The 18,930-nt window shown below is 38.7% G+C and overlaps 1 protein-coding gene across 9 annotated transcripts in view; it reads left to right on the plus strand.

The window, feature by feature from the left end:
* Nucleotides 1-18,930, plus strand: part of ptprfa (protein tyrosine phosphatase receptor type Fa) — a 196,265-nt gene that overhangs the window by 109,296 nt on the left and 68,039 nt on the right. For 5 of the 9 annotated variants that reach the window (XM_047813426.1, XM_047813427.1, XM_047813434.1 and 2 more), the window contains exons 5-6: nt 7,602-7,790; nt 16,735-16,845. In XM_047813426.1, coding sequence (XP_047669382.1) covers nt 7,602-7,790; nt 16,735-16,845 — 300 coding nt within the window. Of the gene's footprint in view, nt 1-7,601; nt 7,791-13,799; nt 13,818-16,734; nt 16,846-18,930 lie in introns of all 9 variants that reach the window. The other 4 variants (XM_027146418.2, XM_047813428.1, XM_047813432.1 and 1 more) reach the window with 1 other exon arrangement.

The raw sequence follows: 18,930 nt of genomic DNA on the forward strand, positions 1-18,930 counted from the left end.
AGTGTGTGGTACCTCACTTTTTAAAAGATGATGTGTGTAAAATTCATCCATCCATCCATCCATCCATTTTCTACCACTTATCCGGGGCCGGGTCGCGGGGGCAGCAGTCTAAGCAGGGACGCCCAGACTTCCCAATCCATCCATCTACCCATCCATCCATCCCTCCATCCATCCATCCGTCCATGCATCTCTCTCTCTCACACTCTCAGTCTTTGTGTAACGAGCAGGCGGAATGAGTAGAATCCATGTGTGAATTTTAATCGGAAACAAACACAGGGCAAACAATCCAAAACAGTAGGCAAGAGACAGCATAGTAAACAAATAGCAAAAGTTCAAACACAGTGAACCGCAGACTAATCCAAGAGAGTAATCCAAAAAGCGAGACAAGAGAACGAAGCAAAGGGTTTGAATACACAATGGCTAAACACTATAGAAACAAATGGCTTGGAATCGCAGATGAACTGACTTTGTGCTGATGATGGTGTGAGCGTGGCTTTAAAGTTCTGTGTACACAGAAGTGACTGGGGGTCGAGTGGCTCAATAATCGGGGGACGGTCCTATCTGTCGGTTCGAGGAGGACGGTGCAGATGGCGATGTTACACTTTGTTTTCTTCCCAGAATATTCCTATATTTACATATAGACAAATATATAGTATTGAGAAATGACACATAAGGTAAACACCATAAACACTTTTGTTTCCTTTCGCTTGGTACTTTGGTGTGATGCAGTAGAAGCACATTGTTTAACTGAGAAAGATTATGAATAATGGATTTTGAAACAAAACTAAAAGAAATGATAGTCACTCTTAATGCTATCATTGTGCAGAAAATGAAAATGATCTCTATGCTAATTGTGACAGCAAAAAGAATGGTCTGTCACCCACTGAAAGGTTGTTTATGGAACTAAAAATGTGGCAATAAAAAACTTTTCCTGATAGCAGCTTTTCTGCCATTTTGTTTTTAATCTCTCTCTCTCTCTCTCTCTCTCTCTCTCTCTCTCTCTCTCTCTCTCTCTCTCTCTCGCTCTTCATCTCATTTACATGTCGGTACTATGAAAACACAGGATTTCAGGTTACATGATAGCTTAGCCTCAAATCACATTCTGTGGCAATGTTTGAGGAAACATGAGGACTAATCCCCTATTCCACTTGTGCTTGTGCAGTGTTTGTGGCTCTGACATTTCACAGGGAATGAAAACTATTTGTTAATCCCGGATCAGTTTCTCATTTTTCTTTAGCCATGCTAATTGTTCACTGCTCACAGGGATGGGAATCAGTCCTCATTCAGGGGGTCAGGGTGTAGCTGGCAGACAAGCCAAAGCCTAGGGCTGACTGAAATGTAGTTTCCTTTTCTTTCTTTCTTTCTTTCTTTCTTTCTTTCTTTCTTTCTTTCTTTCTTTCTTTCTTTCTTTCTTTCTTTCTCTGTACATTAATTAATGCAGCTCAACTACCGTGTAGTGTGTATCTTTTTCTCTTTCCGTCTGTTCATTAGTCACTCCAATACATATTTTAAACATGATTACAGAAAGTTAGGAATATGTGTCATTTTCCAAATAGACTTCATTCCACATGAGATTAAAAGGAAGGAAAGCAACATACAATCCTTAGCCATGATGTCCTACATGCAACTTTCCATTTGATTGTGTAGAATGAGTATAACGCAGTTTGTCCATCTGGAACGAGACTTTGGAAGAACATGGCATCATCTCTCAGAGCATGAAGCTGTACATCTGTAAACACTGTGCATGTAAAACTTGTAAGAATGCAATGTGAGTCCTACGTCATGCAACACACACCAGCAGCTGCAGGCTCCATGGGAAACTCTTGAGCTGTAGATGATAGTCTGCTGAAGTCTTTAGTCACCTGTCAGAGTGTGTGTGTGTGTGTGTGTGTGTGTGTGTGTGTGTGTGTGTGTGTGTGTGTGTGTGTGTGTGTGTGTGTGTGTGTGTGTGTGTGTGTGTGAAAGTGCATGAGGGATCAGCCTGGGGTGTATTAAGGGCTATTAGAGAGAATTCTCCCACTATTGTGGGTTAGATGGAGTGTGAAACTGTAGCTGACACTTGGTGTGTCTACATTTGTATTTGTGTGTGTGTGTGTGTGTGTGTGTGTGTGTGTGTGTGTGTGTGTGTGTGTGTGTGTGTGTGTGTGTGTGTGTGTGTGTGTTGACTCTTAACTCTGGAAGTCACTAAAAGCTCATCAGCTCAGTTCATCGAGCCGATTAAAAAAACATTGACTAGAACCGGAGGAGTGTCAGTGCGTACTTGCAGTGCACACTTGAAATGTTTCTGACTACAGAACCTTGTACTTAATAACCTGTCCTCTTACTGTAAATCTAATAACAGTACATGCTGAGCTTGTCACACTGCATCACACACGCCTAACCAAATACTCACTTGCTAGAGGTAACCTAAATTATACAGTTTTATGTTTATGTGTGTGTGTTTTCACCAATTACTTTTCAGCTGAATGTTTGTTAAGGAGTAAGTGCATGTTGTAAACCCTATAAACTGTGCTCTCTCTCTCTCTCTCTCTCTCTCTCTCTCTCTCTCTCTCTCTCTCTCTCTCTCTCTCTCTGTCTGTCTGTTTAAATAGGGGTTGCACTACTATTATTTTTGCTTCTTAGGCTATTCACTTCACTGAGGTTCGATGGATCGATGAGGTCAGTGCCTTATGTACTGTAGCTCACTTAAGTTATACTAGGCCAATCTTAGAAATCTGTGTCTTATGAGCCTTGCTTTGTGCACAGATACATTGTCATGCAGGAACAGGTTGGGCCTTTTAGTTTCAGTACACTGAAACTTTCATTCTACATCATACACTGACATCGTACACAATTATGTGCTTATAACCTGGAGGAAACATTTTCGGGAGACTCAAATATGGATGTGACGGTCAGGTTTCCACATGTATTCATCTGCTAGTATATACAGTACAGCCCCTCATGTCTAATATGCATATGTATAAGAGTCACACAGCAATGATGTCAAAAGAAATATAAATCTAAAAGAGCAACACACACAGCTGAAGAGAGAGCAACCAAAACAGACATTTGCTAAAGGCATCATTTCTTCCGGACAATCTGTTTGCATCAGCCTTTATTACACCTTCAGTTTATCTGCAAAGACTTTATTGTACACAACTTTTTCCATTTGCATAAAAGTAGATGGATGCAAACTGTCGCTTTGTATTTAACTCAGCAGCCTGAAACTCAGCAGTGTAAGTGAGTGTGTGCGAAAGTGTGTTCAGGTGAGGCAGCGTTGCGACCTGACAGCAGGAACGTCGTGTTTCATTCCCAGCAGAAGTGAAGCGTGAGGCCTCCCACACTCAGCTCTTTTCTCCGTAGCATTCAGAAAGGTGGATGGCATGCCGTAACGGTGTCACATCCGTGTCTTCCGTCCCTTGTTCCCTGTGACTCAGAGAAACAGATTACAATGCAGGGTGGGAGAATAAATCCCCAATTTCCTAAACGCCATCTGTCTCAACAAAAAAACAGCTAATCCTGTGCTAGCATGACTTAGCATGGTTATAAGCTTATAAATACTGTATGCTAATAAATACTGTTATCAGCAAATATCCTTGAATGTAAGGTACATGATCAGTTGTGGCTTTCCATTAGAAGTTGTTCCCTGAGGAGTTTTTTCAGGACTGTCATCCATCCAGATCTGATTACGGTGGGAAAGTGTACACTTGTGGACCCTGAGCTATAATGTCACCCAGATATCATTTTGAACACCTGTATTAAATAACTTACATAATGGAGCAAATGCACAAAAACATGTGTCTGCAAATTCACAAAAGCATGGAAGTAGACAACAGAACAATGTACAGAAGCACCTCCAGTTTCACCATCATCAATAAATCACGATTCTATGAATATGCTAATGAGAAACACCCACAAGCGTACATGGCTGCATTTGCATAATGGACCGTGATAGGCAATAACGCTTGTCTGTGACATGTTCAGTTTTAGCTCGGGGTTTCTAAGGGGTTTACAGGTCTCCATCTTTTTGAAAAGCATTTCATTCCACAGAAAGTGTTTATAAAAACATGTTTATATTAATAAAGTGTATAAAGTGACTGCAAAGTTAGTTATTTGACTACCATACCAATTGATGCTCGAGTTATCAGAAGGCAGAGACCCACAGGTAAAGAATCAGATAGAAAGAACCATCCTTCATTTAAACTGTTTCATTTAATTTGATTCTCACTTTCTCTTTCTCTCTCTCTCTCTCTCTCTTGTCTTTTTCTCGTATTCTCTTATGCTTTTTCTCTATGTCTCCTTGTTCTGAAATTTTTACTCAGCTATCAGCACCTGGCAGTTCAGACTCAACTGTTTGTGTGTGTGTGTGTGTGTGTGTGTGTGTGTGTGTGTGTATGTGTAGGGGTGTGTGTGTGTGTGTGTGTGTGTGTGTGTGTGTATGTATATATATATATATATACAGTTGAACATTACAGAGAAGAAAACCTTTCATCTTTTACTCCACTGTGCCATTTTCAATTCACATCAAATGTCCTCTGTCGCCTTCTTCTTCTTTTTCCAGACTGTAAGTGTTGCACAGAGTCATGTTGGTCTATTGAGACATAACATTTGCATAATGGCAGGAGTGGGTTAAAATTTAAAGGCCAGCATTTTATAACTATTATAATGTTCATAGTGGTCATGTTGAGCATGTGATTTGTACATGATTATGTTAACATACAGACAGGTAATTATCTGTTGGTTAACGCCAGTGTTGATGCTGTTCTGCTAGGCCCAAGGCCACGTTTTTTGCATTTGAGCACTATTGCTGTTTTTATGGTGATAATGTAATTCACAACACTGAAATAGACACAGCACTGACAAAGAGGTGTGACATTTAAATCCAATTCCACTAGATACTGTACATCACCTGACTTTGACATAAATATGCTTCTTCACTACATACTAAATACAAAAGACTTAATTATTTTATCTATAACAAAGGCGCTATTTGCCATATGTCATATTTTTTATTCAGCTAATATGCATAGTTCATATACTGGTTTAACTGCAAGCCTAGACTGTGTTATATAGCATAAATATTGAATCTTATATTGTTTACATGGGGAAACAACATTGTATATTATCAGTGAGCATTTTAGAAAAGCTTTTTGTAACCATGATGTATGTCCTGTATGAGTGGAGATTTTGGTCTCTTGGCATTCCAAATTAAAAGTCTCCACATTTATTAATATACCAAATATTGACAAAAAAATCTAGACAAATTGCATTATTATAAAAATCAAAATCTATGACATTATAAAAAGGTTTCTCTCCTTTGTAGGTCAGCTATTGATAGTTTTTTTTCTAAGGGAAATTCTGAAGTACATCTAGCATACAGGAAAAGAAAAACAGGCAAACTGCAACTGCTGTAAATATTATAATGTAATAAATGCAAAATATCCACTGAAGCCTTAAATGTATGTCCACACAAGCTGCTGTGCTCTAAATGATAAAACTAATAATAAACTACATTATGCACTGATGTAATTAAAGTCAGAGTCAATAAAAATCTTAAACTGTAAAAATAAAAATATTAATACAACTCTAAATGACCCATTTGGCTGTTCCATATGTTAAGTTCAACAGTGAAGGAGTGGGTTTTTTTCACTGATATGTAACTAAACAAACTGCAGCTTTCATTGAGCATGGCATATCAGAAAAATATATATCTGAATGGAAACTGATGGAAAGAGGAATAAGCAAGAAACAGTGGTGAAACAGTGTGAACCTTTTGGGGTTTGTTTAGTTGTCTTTCTTAGGATGTAACTGTATCCTGTAGCTCCTGTTTAATATTTAACCCAACTGCTCACATTGTCTTTTTAGGAACAGTGCTTAACATTTGAAAGGTATTTGAAAGGCAGCCAAGTTTGAGAAAATCTGAGCTATGTATGATACTGAGGCCATTTTCTCTCTCTCTCTCTCTCTCTCTCTCTCTCTCTCTCTCTCTCTCTCTCTCTCTCTCTCTCTCTCTCTCTCTCTATAGATAGATGCTATACTACCTCCATTAGAGAGAGAGAGAGAGAGAGAGAGAGAGAGAGAGAGAGAGAGAGAGAGAGAGAGAGAGAGAGAGAGAGAGACATAGTAAAAGACAAAGAGAGATTAGGGTCCTCCAATTCCTCTGGCTTCATTGTGTACATGAAGGGTCCTCCCTACATCCCTTAAGCCTCCTACACTTGGCTTTAGAACTGAGACAATTGTGAAGTGTGAGAAGCAGACAGTTTATTGAAGCCGTCTGTAACAGTACACTCAGGTTACATACTAACATTCAGTCTCTATGCACACCTGGTGTCAACCCCACCCATCAAATGCTATTACATCATTACAGTGCCCTTACACGGAGGTCATACACACATGCTCACACAGCAGAGCCATTGCATCAGCACCTTTATATAGCTCATGCCACACAGGGAACGGATAATGTGTTCCTAACAGACACAAAGAAAATGACAGACAGACACAGACACCTATATGTTTGCATACACCGATATATGTTATACAGCATGAAACAGTATAAGACATTAAGCGGTGGTTAGTTCTTGAAGAGATATTTGTGTATAAATAACCTGAATGTGCTTCCATCAGTTTATGGTTTCTCTTATTCTTCTTGACATACTGTACAGTATGTGTTATATTTCTGACAGCTTTTCAAATCATGAGAGACAGGAGCTTTTTTTTGTTTGTTTTTTTTTTTTTGTTTTTTTTTACATTTTTCACGTAGAACAACAGGGGTACAAACTAATGTATAAATACATCCCTTTTATGTATTAGATCCTTTTTTTTATTTACAGCGTAGTCATCAACTTGTGTGTCTGAAGCACAGCGGTAAATTTCAGAGCAGGATTTATTTGTGAAAGCAGTAAGATGCATTTCAGTCATTTAACATGCAGTGACATCAACACACTAAGAACATTAGTGCCCAGTTCCAGTTCAGTCATTAGAGCACATTCATCAGCGTATGTGGTGTGTGTTTGTGTTAAACACACTACCAAGGCATAAATTCTTTTGTTCTGTTCTCACTAAGCTCAATTTACACCCGGCCAGTGTTTCCCACACTATCGGCTGTCAGAGAGAGACTGATAACACACCTTGAGATTGCTTCTGTTTGCTTTTCACACACACACACACACACACACACACACACACACACACACACACACACACACACACACACACACACACACACACACACACACACACACACACAAATGTGTTTCTTACTAAGCCAACTTACTTGTGTTACTAACCCTACCTAACCTAAACCTTTGTAATCAATAAAGTGAAAAACAAACCAAAATAACCACATTGGCTCATATTCTTTATTCACATTTTTAGATGATGAAGATGCTTGATTAGTGTAACTCATTTGTAATAGTAAAGTTATATATTTACTATTATAATAAACTAATGCATGTGACTGCTTCGGTTTCAATAATATATGGTTTCCCACCTCTGACCTGAGTGTGGAGGTTTCATGTGTGCCTTGCGCTCCCCAGGGTCCTGTGTAGGATAAGTAGTACAGAAAATGAATATCATCTATAAGCTATACAGACTGTTAACACTGTGTGTTTTTGTGTGTGTAGAGGACCAGATCCCACATGGTTTCCCCACTATAGACATGGGTCCTCAGTTGAAGGTGGTGGAGAGGACTCGCACAGCCACCATACTGTGTGCAGCAAGCGGGAATCCTGACCCTGAAATCTTCTGGTTTAAAGATTTTCTCCCTGTCGACATCAACGGCAGTAATGGGCGAATTAAACAGCTGCGCTCAGGTATGAGAATCATCAAAACACACACAAACACACACACACACACACACACACACACACACACACACACACACACACACACACACACACACACAAACACAACCATTTAAACATGAAACACATGTATGATGTCATCTGTTGACATTTGCTTAAAGTATCAGGTCTCATAGAACTTGCAAGAGTTATTTGATGCTCTTCTTGAGGTATCTGCTTTTAATTGTTTGAAACCCTTCTGTGTCTTGATCTGCATGTAATGTATATGTAGAATCCATGACAAAAAATAGGTCTGTTTTCTTATCAGTTTCTTATGGAAGTCCTAAGAGGCCATGCATTACTATCTTGTTTGGTAGTGATAATGAATTGATTTTCTCATGATCTCTGCATGTACCCAAAAGTTTTGTCGTGCATTTATTATGCTAAGTATCTAAAAGCCATCCCTACAATGCACGTGTGGTTATTTAAACTGTGCTATTAGAAATAGCGGCTATATTAACAGCAGTAGGGTCACTATATTGTCATCACACCCTCCTTCTTAAGTGTCAGACCCTTATGTGGAAGTTATAAATCACATGATTACTGATCAAAGTAAAAGCACATGCGATCATCAATGATGCTGGTTTACTGCGCCTTTTACTGCCTCTAAAACATGTTCTTATGCAGAGATCATGAGAAAATTAAGTCGCTATCAGGACAAAACAACTTTTGTTATGTCAAGATAATGAGAACACAAAAAAGTAATAATGCATAGACTCTTAGAATCCTCCGTAGTGTAGCAGGTCAAATTGGCTTGTTACAGTATGTAAAACACGGGCATGTAATGAACATTTCACTTGGAAACTCATCAACTTTGAACTCATTGTTTGTTTATTAATTTAAATACTCCCAAAATGATAGCATTTAAGGTATATACAGTATATTGACAGAGGAAAATCCTGATTATTCAGCAGGAAATACACTCTTACATTTCTAGGCATTTTCCCCTCTAACGCACATTTACACAGTATTTAAAGACCAGCTTCTTTCTGGCTGATCACGTGAACATCCGCTTCATTTCCCCTCAATCACTTGAGCAGATTGCAATTAGTTGATAGGTCACTCTCTACAGACAACATGACCTCTATCGATGGAAAGTTCACAGAGATCATTAACTAGGTTAGCCTCTAGCTTGACTCTTCTGAAAGTCTGAGTGCACTACAGAGAACTGTTTTCACTCCATCAGTGATTAAACACTGAAACAATGCTGTACTCATCATGAGATGATCCTTATTACTGAACGGTCCATTACAACGGTGAAATCTTATGCTGGTCCTTAGATGAACACGAAACCTTTTCTAGTTCGCACACAGCTGTTGTGACACTATATACAGTATTGGTATTGAAATGGAAACACACTTACAGCCACTTAGAAGGTACTAAAATTTCACCTTCCAGACTACAAGAGCTTAACCACAAGGAAAACTTATGTAGCTCGTATCTATTACCTGAGAAAAGATGTGACTGTAGTGTTGTTATTAAAAAGCACACAATTAAGGAACACCACAATCCTTGTTAATACGTTGAAACGGGTACTTTAGTGAATGGGAATAACATCAAGTAGAGATTAGACTTTAAATATTGAAATAATATCTGTTCTAAATATTATAATAATGCTATAACTGTGTTTGTGGGTGTGTGTGTTGCATATGTATGTATGTATGTATATATATGTATGTCGATCAACAACTCGTTTACTGCCCAGCAGATGTGTGATATTCTTTAAAAGACATGGGTAAAATTTTAGAGAGACACAGCAGACCAACATTAAAATGAGAGACATAAAGTATAGATGAAGAAGCGAGTGAGAATAAAAGAAAGCAATATTTCACTTTAGTAACATTTCACCTTATTTCTTCAAGAAAGTGAACAGTTAAAATATATCATAGTTACTGAATATTTACTGTGACTGTGCAAAAATTTGCACATAGCCAGAGGCTGTAAAATGAAATACTAGACTGTTTATATGGTGACCATTTTTAACATAACCTTGTTTATTACAATGGTCTCATTTTTTGAGTGATTCTACATTGTATGAACTCATCACAGCCATCTGTGGTCAGCAGAACAAGGGAGCAAAATTGGCTGTGCTCGTCTGGGTCGTGCCATGCTCTATAAAATTCAAACATTACTGTAGATTTTACAGTAACGAACTGACAGTCGGGGTTACAGCTGCAAAACAATCATAAAACATATTTGCATATATGCAAAACATTTGAATAGCTTTTATAATACAAAATAACACATAACCCAGTACATTTGGCTGAATTAGCTTGCTCAAGGACCCAGTCAAACAAAACCAGTTGCTTTTATTGAGATTTGAACACACATTTTTCTTACTGAGCAAATTCTTGGTGGCTTTAATATCGGTTCTACAACAATGGATTTACCGTGCAAAGGTTTTAGAAAGATGTGAAGAACTGCTATTAAGAAATAATGCTTTCAAATATACAATGGTATGAAAAAAGTGTTGGCCCCTTCCTGATTTTTTTTTTTTTGCATGTTTGTCTCACTTTAATGTTTCAGATCATCAAACAAATTCAAATATTACTCAAAGATAACACAAGTAAACACAACAATGAAGGTTTTTATTATGAAGGGAAAACAAAATCCAAACCTACATGGCCCTATGTGAAAAAGTGTTTGCCCCTAAACCTAATAACTGGTTGGGCCACCCTTAGCAGCAAGAACTGCAATCAAGAGTTTGTGATAACAATAAGTCTGTTACAGCACTGTGGAGGAATTTTGGTCCACTCATCTTTGCAGAATTGTTGAAATTCAGCCACATCGGAGTTTTTTTTAAGGTCATGCCACAGCATGTCAATAGGATTCAGGTCAGGACTTTGATTAGGCCACTCCAAAGTCTTCATTTTGTTTTTCTTCAGCCATTCAGATGAGGACTTTTGGATAATTGTCCTGCTGCAGAACCCAAGTTCGCTTCAGCTTGAGGTCACAAACAGATGGCCACACATTTTCCTTCAGCATTTTTTGATAGACAGCAGAATTCATGGTTCCATTTATCACAGCAAGTCTTCCAGGTCCTGAAGCAGCAAAACAGCCCCAGACCATCACACTACCACCACCAAATTTTAACGTTGGTATGATGTTATTTATTTGACATTTTTTCCGTGTTACTTTCATGCCAGATGTACTATAATGGGACACACACCTTCCAAAAAGTTACATTTTTGTCTCGTCAGTCCACAGTGTGTTTTCCAAGTTTTGGGGATCATCAAGATGTTTTTTGGCAAATCTGAGAGGAGCCTTAATGTCCTTTTAGCTCAGCAGCGTCTTTTGTCTTGGAATTCTGCCATGCAGGGGCCTGCAGTTCTTTGGATGTTGTTGTGGGGTCTTTTGTGACATCTTAGATGAGTCGTCGCTGAGTTCATGGGGTTATTTTGGTCGGCCGGCCACTTTGGGTTTGGATTTGGTTTTCCCTTAACAATAAAAACCTTCATTTAAAACGTGCATTTTGTGTTTACTTGTCTTATCTTTGACTAATATTTCAATTTGTTTGATGATCTGAAACATTAAAGTGTGATAAACGTGAAAAAAATAAATAAATAAATACATATAGTTAAACGAGTTAGCAAAAGAAAAATCTAAATCAAATCAATATTTGATGTGACTATTGTTCGGCTTCAAATCAGCATCTTGCACACTTTGTACACTTGCAAAAAATCAGGGATTTTGTAGGATCAGTGTCAGGTGTATAATTAACCAATTATACCAAGTAGGTGCTTATGATCATCAATTTCATATGCTGTTAAAACGCAGTCATTAACTGAAACAGAAACAGCTGTGTAGTAGCTTAACACTTAAACTAAACTCTGCTTCTATGTTGAGGTTGTGGAAGACAGTTTCAAGTCACAGGACATACACCATGGCAAGACTGAGCACAGCAACAAGACACAAGCTAGTTCTACTGCATCAGCAAGGTCTCTCCCAGGCAAAGAGTTCCAAGCAGACTAGGGATTCAGGGTGTGCTGTTTAAGCTATTTTGAACAAGGAACAGACAACACAAGGACTGTAGACAACATGAAGACTGTAGGCAACACGAGGACTGCGTAGTGGTAGGCAAAGGAAACTTAATGCAGCAGATGAAAGACACATCATGCTTCCTTCCCTTTGACATCAGAAGATATCCAACACTGTCATCAGCAAGGAAGTTGCAAAAACCAGTGCGACCCAGGTACACTCATCTACTTTCTAGAGAATTCTGAACAGAAGTCTGTTTATGGAAAAAATGTGGTCAAAAAGATTTTCCTCTGATGTGGAAACAAGGCTAAGTGTATCAACTATGCAAGAAAACATAGGAACTGGGGAGCAGAAAAATGACAGCAGATGCTCTGAGTCAGAAATTGAAATACTCTAAATATTTAGCTGTAGAAGGAGGCAGGTTGTTTGTCAGAGGGCTGGAGAGTGGTTCAACAAGGAGAGTCTGCAGGCAACACTGAATCATGGTGGAGGTTCCTTGAAAGTTTACGGCTGCATTTCTGCAGATGGAATTGGACATTTGGTCAGGACTAATGGAGCCAATGTCATATAGGACCATCTGTAGAGAAGAACAAGGTGTCCTGGAGGTAATGGTTCGGCCCCCACAGAGCCCTGATCTCAGTATTATCAAGTCTGTTTGCAATTTCATGAAGAGACAGAAGGATATATACATCCACAGCACATCTGCGGTTAGCTCTCCAAAGATGTTCGAAACAACCTACCTGCTGAGTTCCTTCAAAAACTGTAGCAAGTTTACGTAGAAGAATTGATGTTGTTGTGCAGGCAAAGGCTGGTCACACCAAATATTGATATGATTTGGATTTCTTTTCTGTTCATTTACTCTCCATTTTGTTTATGATAAAAAAATTAATAAAAACATTCTTACCTTTGCAACAAATTAGCTTTTTCTTACCTGCCTAAAACATTTGCACAATATACAGTACCTAAAGCCTTTAGAACAGACAGAGAGGGGAAGAGAGAGAGAGAGAGAGAGAGAGAGAGAGAGAGAGAGAGAGAGAGAGAGAGAGAGAGAGAGAGAGATTTTCTATAGATAGAGATTTTTTTGTAGGTTAAAAAAAAGCCTCCATGGAACTAAAATTGCACTTTAATTGCCTTGACGGCAAACTGAAGCTCAGTGGGTTACACCATATAATTAGCAACTATGCCTTGCTCCATGAATTTTGAGCAATCGTAAAATACATCGTTTCTTATGGTCTAAATACCACAATAATGGGCCATTCATGAAGAAAGTTCTTAGTAAAAATGAATTCACAGTGCTGTTTGAATGTAAGATAATGTAAGCATCCTAATTAAAAGTAAGAAAATGCAAGCAATAAAGCACAACAACATTCTGGTCAAATGCTTTTACATCAAACAGCATGAAAGAGTGTTGGTTCTTACAGTCGTGTGATTATAGTGCAGTGAGGGAGATTCCTTTCTCTATGTTGCATCATGTGTGTGTGTGTGTGTGTGTGTGTGTGTGTGTGTGTGTGTGTGTGTGTGTGTGTGTGTGTGTGTGTGTGTGTGTCTATGTGTGTGTCTATGTGTGTGTCTGTGTGTGTGTCTGTGTGTGTGTCTGTGTGTGTGTCTATGTGTCTGTGTTCTGTGTGTGTGTGTGTGTGTGTGTGTGTGTGTGTGTGTGTGTGTGTGTGTGTGTGTGTGTGTGTGTGTGTGTGTGTGTGTGTGTGTCTGATGCAGCAGTAGGGCCACCAAAATGTAAAAACCACATTAGAGCTGAATGAGAATATGGATTGGATCAGAGTGTGGAGTTAAGCATAATGGGACAAAAAGTCCCAGCTCAAGCACACAGACACACACACACAGACACACACACACACACAGACACACACACACACACACACACACAGAGGACTTATGCAGACTTGGAAATGTATCGCAAATTTCCTCTTTTTCTGTTCGTCTCTTTTTTGCTGTACTAATTTTCTTTCTCTAATCTGATTTGCATTTATATTACCTTACCAGGTGGTACACCAATCAGAGGTAAGAATGCTGGAAACACAAAACATTTGAGCACATCCTCGCCTTCTCCGCTCACCACAGAGTCTACCATTGCTTCTGTCTGTCCGTCAGTCTGTTTCTCTCTCTCTTTCTCACTGCTTTTGTCTCTCTTTCTCTCTGATCCTACATTTCAGTGCATGAAGGCTTCGATCATCTGCCTGATTTATTTACTTCAGAAATATCACATGAAGAAGGCTGAAAGACTGAGTGCACTACCAAGACCTTATTACAGAAAAAGATTTTACACTGTATGCTTTATTCATATAGTAACACTGTATGCTTCTATCTCACAGCATTGTTTGCTGTAACATCTAACACCCGATACTGACTCAGTCAGATTCACTTTACAGAGACACAGTCAGTTAAGGCTAATCCACTTACTGTCCTAGAACTTAAACTTGAACTGGGTGTTAGGTGCAGGATGTGTGGCTCAAATTTAACCCCACATTCCACATTTATTTCTGAATCAGAAGAATATCTCCCTTTTGGGTCAGTGAGCCGAAAAACATCTCCAGAACAAAAGTGACCTTACCTTATTTTCAATTCAATTTCATTTCTGTGTGATGGTCAGTGTGTGAAGGGATCCCAGCAATACTCAATGAGTGAAAAGGATATAAGGAAAATGGAGGTGAAACAGCAAAACTGATTCAAATAGTCAATGAAAATTTTGAGATTTCACTTAGTCTAATGTCCTGATCATCACTGTCATGTCTTTGTGCTCAGTGTGTAAATAGTCATTAGTAGTGCATTTAGACTGTTATCCCATCTGATGATTCTTTCAAGATCCAGTCAGGTGATTCAATATGCTTGCGAGAGAGAGAGAGAGAGAGAGAGAGAGAGAGAGAGAGAGAGAGAGAGAGAGAGAGAGAGAGAGAGAAACAGAGAGAATCAGTTCTGCTTTAAGAAGACTTAATATCAGCCATCAGTTTTTCAAAGATTCAGAAGGTTGATGTCTGTATCTGTTTACTGCAGAGAGTCAAAAACTAAAATCCTAGATGGAAAGAGTAATGGGAGGTAAGGGAACAAGTGACAGGGAATTATATCAAGAAAGGCTACTGTATGGTAAGAGAAAAAACTGCTTTGAGAGAAAATGTGTGGATGTGTACAGTATGTGGGTGTGTGTACTTAAGTGTTCATCAGAGACCTAGATGTCTGCAAGAAAGTCAAATTGAGAGACTGATATTAAGATGTTAATAAATTAAACTCGTTAATCAATGCTCAAGTCTCTGTAGACCCACAATCCTTCAATTCTGTTTTAATTTGTTGATGTGGTTACTTATAACCAGCCTGCATTGCATTTCAGGAAGTGATTCTGAAATCCAACACCAAAACACGGCTTCTTTTAATATCTGTGCTTCCATCAGCATGATGTGTGTTGCAGTTCCACATCGTCACTACACTGAAACATCACATGTATTTCACAGGACTAACCGTTTGTCACAATTAAACATTGTGTACATCTTTTATTCATATGTGTTGTGAAATGAAAGCAAAAAGAAAAGATCCAAAGATTTATCCAAATACATTGCTAGCCAGTCTGCCCAGATGTCATAAACATCAGCCCTTGCAAGAAATCACACATGCTGTCCTATTCATATTCTATTGCAATATCGAAATAGCCATGGTTTAGCTAGCATTGCAAATAGCTACTAACACTGTAGTCTTTTGGTATTGAAGTATAAATAGCAAGTGATTCTAATATAGTATGCTACTACAGCAAGTACAACTAGGTGGCTAGTGTTACACTAAAGTATCATCGTATAGCTGAATATCAAGGTATCCTGGTTGTCAGCTACTATCACTCCACTCTGTACTATCTTCACACTGTACTTTGTATTTGGATGATTAGATCACTGAGAAATTGCTCTATATAACCGAATATGAACTTTATTAATAGTTGCTGTACACACTTCACTGGTTTTTAAAGTCCCCGGGAATACATATGTAAAATTAAAATCATTTAGTATTTCATAAATACAAGTGTGACACAGAGCTTGGTGACACATCTGAACTGTCCATGCATGCCTAATATTCTAATATGGGCACTTGATTGACATTAGGACTACCTGCCTGTTGTGCTACTGAAATAGAAGTAATTAGAACTGAGTATGTGCATAGAATCAGGATTATTTAACCCTATTTGTGCCAATTGGTGACATGTAGGCAAAGTAGAGAGCGCTTAAAGCTCCTGATTCGATCCTGAGCTCATGTTATTCTCTGAGTAGTGTTTGTTTTGTTCTATTCATGTCCATATGGGTCTCCTAGGGCTCTCTTTGGTTTCCTCTCACATCCTAAGTAGGTAGAATATAAATTGCTTCTAGGTGTTAATGCAAGTGTGTATGTGGTATTCCATCCAGGGTGTATTTCTGACTCATACAGTATCTAGTGGGGTTAGCTTTTGCTGACCCTTTAGCTTTTGTTCTCTTTTTTTACATAGACTTTTCAAGTATAGAACATATTTATATTCTTAGACACAGACAATTGAAAGTTACCAATTATTCACTGGTTCTCTGGGACTTTAAAAAGGACAAAAAGTGATGATTATATCACTGCAGGTACAGCTTATCTTTACATGTTGGCAGAAATTTATGTCCTTTGCAAACAAGGCTGCTGGTGTCTTTGTCCTTAAGCAAGACGGATCCACGCAACAACGCAGACATGTTGGAACAGCCTCCAGCATAATACAGACCTGCCAGACTTTTTAGTGTGCAGCGGAACTCTGTAAAGACACTCTTTAGATTGAGAGCTGGCTGCTTTTATTTGAAGAATACCCACACAGACTTGCGACCTCTACCCATGAATCCAACTCCGATGTGTCAAAACTCAAGTCAGGGCATGACTGGGGTGTTGTTTAATAGCAATGTGCCTGTGTTTGAGTAACATGCTGTTTTGTTTTCAGGTGCGCTGCAGATAGAGAACAGCGAGGAATCAGATCAGGGAAAATATGAGTGTGTGGCAACAAACAGCGCCGGGACACGATACTCCGCTCCGGCTAATCTTTATGTCAGAGGTAAGAGATGCCCAGATGGAACACAGGGGACAAAACAACAATGTACATGATAAAATGTTAAATAACATCAAGTAGAACATGATAAATAACTAAAACTAAGTCATACTGGTTATCCTCCTGTTTTCCACAGCTTTAGCTTTAATCAATCCTGGATGAGAAACAGACAAACACACACACACACACACACACACACACACACACACACACACACACACACACACACACACACTCACTTTTTTGCCTACAGTCACTCATTTCCTTTAGGGAGGATGAGTCCAGAGCTCATGTCCAATATGGATTTGTTGCATTTTTCTTTGTTTGAATGAGTCATATCCAGGCCTGAGAGAACCACAAACTCACACCATGAAGTGTAAATGATCTGAATCAAGTGAGTACAGGAAGCTGCTAAATTCTGTAATTCTGTGGGTCTCCAGGATTGGAATCTGGTACTTGTGAATTAAAGTGATGTGTCACTGGTCTTATGGTCTTGTGTCACTGGCCAATGGTCTTGCACTTTTTGATTGTGGATTTTTTTTTTTTTATTAGAACAGGTTGTTATTTTTAGAGTCCTCTGCCATCTGACAGGGGAATTGCGATTGAAGGCCTTAACCTTCTGCTTTCTCAACTATCCCAGCTATGAAGCTATGTATGTCTTATGAGTTGCCCCTTTTGAATCCAGAGCATGGGATCCAGCCAGGTTTGTGAGTGACGGTCATTGGTTTTCTGGTGCTTAACACACAGGTGGGCATCAAATCAAATAAGTAAGGCTCAGGTAATCATACACACATAAGACTCACATTCGAGCAAGCTCAGAGTCCACTCAGCTAGGGTATATATGTAAAGGTAAGAACCAGGTCCATGTGAGATGACATACAGGTGATATAGAGGTGATATATGGGCCAGGAACAGGTTATATTAGGTTCAGGAAGTGAACCATGGTACAGAAATAAATATAAATTAGGTTCAATGAAGTGTACCATGATACAGAAATAAATAGAAATGAAGGTAGATTGAGGTAAAGTTTAGGCACAGCTGAAATTTATGTACATCTGAGGATTACAAGCAGATGACGGCCAGGGGTCAGGTCTATATATGGCATGAATATACCCAGAACACAGTGCATCCTACAGACAGGGCTGCTACGGTCTGTAATCCACAGAAACACACTCCACCGGTACATTCAGACCTGACACTAGGGAAATGTAATGCATTGTGTAAGGAAATGATGATCAACAGTACAGTTGAAGATCATCAAAAAGGTAACTGTTACCTACAGATGATGTAATAGTTATATACAAAAATAAAAGGTAACAAATTGTCTTTGGAGTTGTTCTATTAATGGTAAATCCCCTCTACCTATAGTGTACATCTATTTTCTGTGAGTGTGCATGTGGTGTACCTTTAATTAGTAAAATAAAGCTTAACATTATTTAAGGTGTAATGTATGCACATTTTCAAATTAACAAGAAAAAAGTTTGGTTTACCAAAGATGTGCCCTTGATGGTAGCACTACAGTAACATATGAGAGTGTTTAGGAGAAGTGGTTAAGGATCAAATACAAACCAGACGAGAATGGAATAGCTGGCAAGGGTCTGCTATGGTTGAGGTAAAGGAACTTTCAGCTAAGGTCTAAGAATTACACTCAAGTGAATAACTTTTATAGGTAAGTTTCAGGGGTTGTTAAAAGTAAGGTATAAGCCAGGTATCAGGTCACCTTAGGGAAGTTAATGTAAATAATCACGTAGAGGTGAGGTTAAGGTGAGTGACAGGAAGTTGAATATAAATTGATACACCGTGTGTGTGTGTGTGTGTGTGTGTGTGTGTGTGTTTGTGTGTATGTCTCTGTAAGGTATGCCTGTACGTTTGCTGCAGTATGATGAGAATTCCAGATGAGCATTAGAATGATGTTTGAATATTTCACAGGGAAATCTGCCTTCATTCACACCACAGCTTGATTCTCAAACAATACCTCTTCACTAATACTGTCATCTCTGTTAACTCATTCAGAAAAAAAATACTTTTGGACAGAGTCTGGTTGTATTTCCATTTAGGTTTAAGCTACGAATATGAGATATATGAGACAAG

The sequence above is a fragment of the Tachysurus fulvidraco genome, chromosome 5 (genome assembly GCF_022655615.1).
Source record: "Tachysurus fulvidraco isolate hzauxx_2018 chromosome 5, HZAU_PFXX_2.0, whole genome shotgun sequence".
Taxonomy (NCBI): Eukaryota; Metazoa; Chordata; class Actinopteri; order Siluriformes; family Bagridae; genus Tachysurus; species Tachysurus fulvidraco.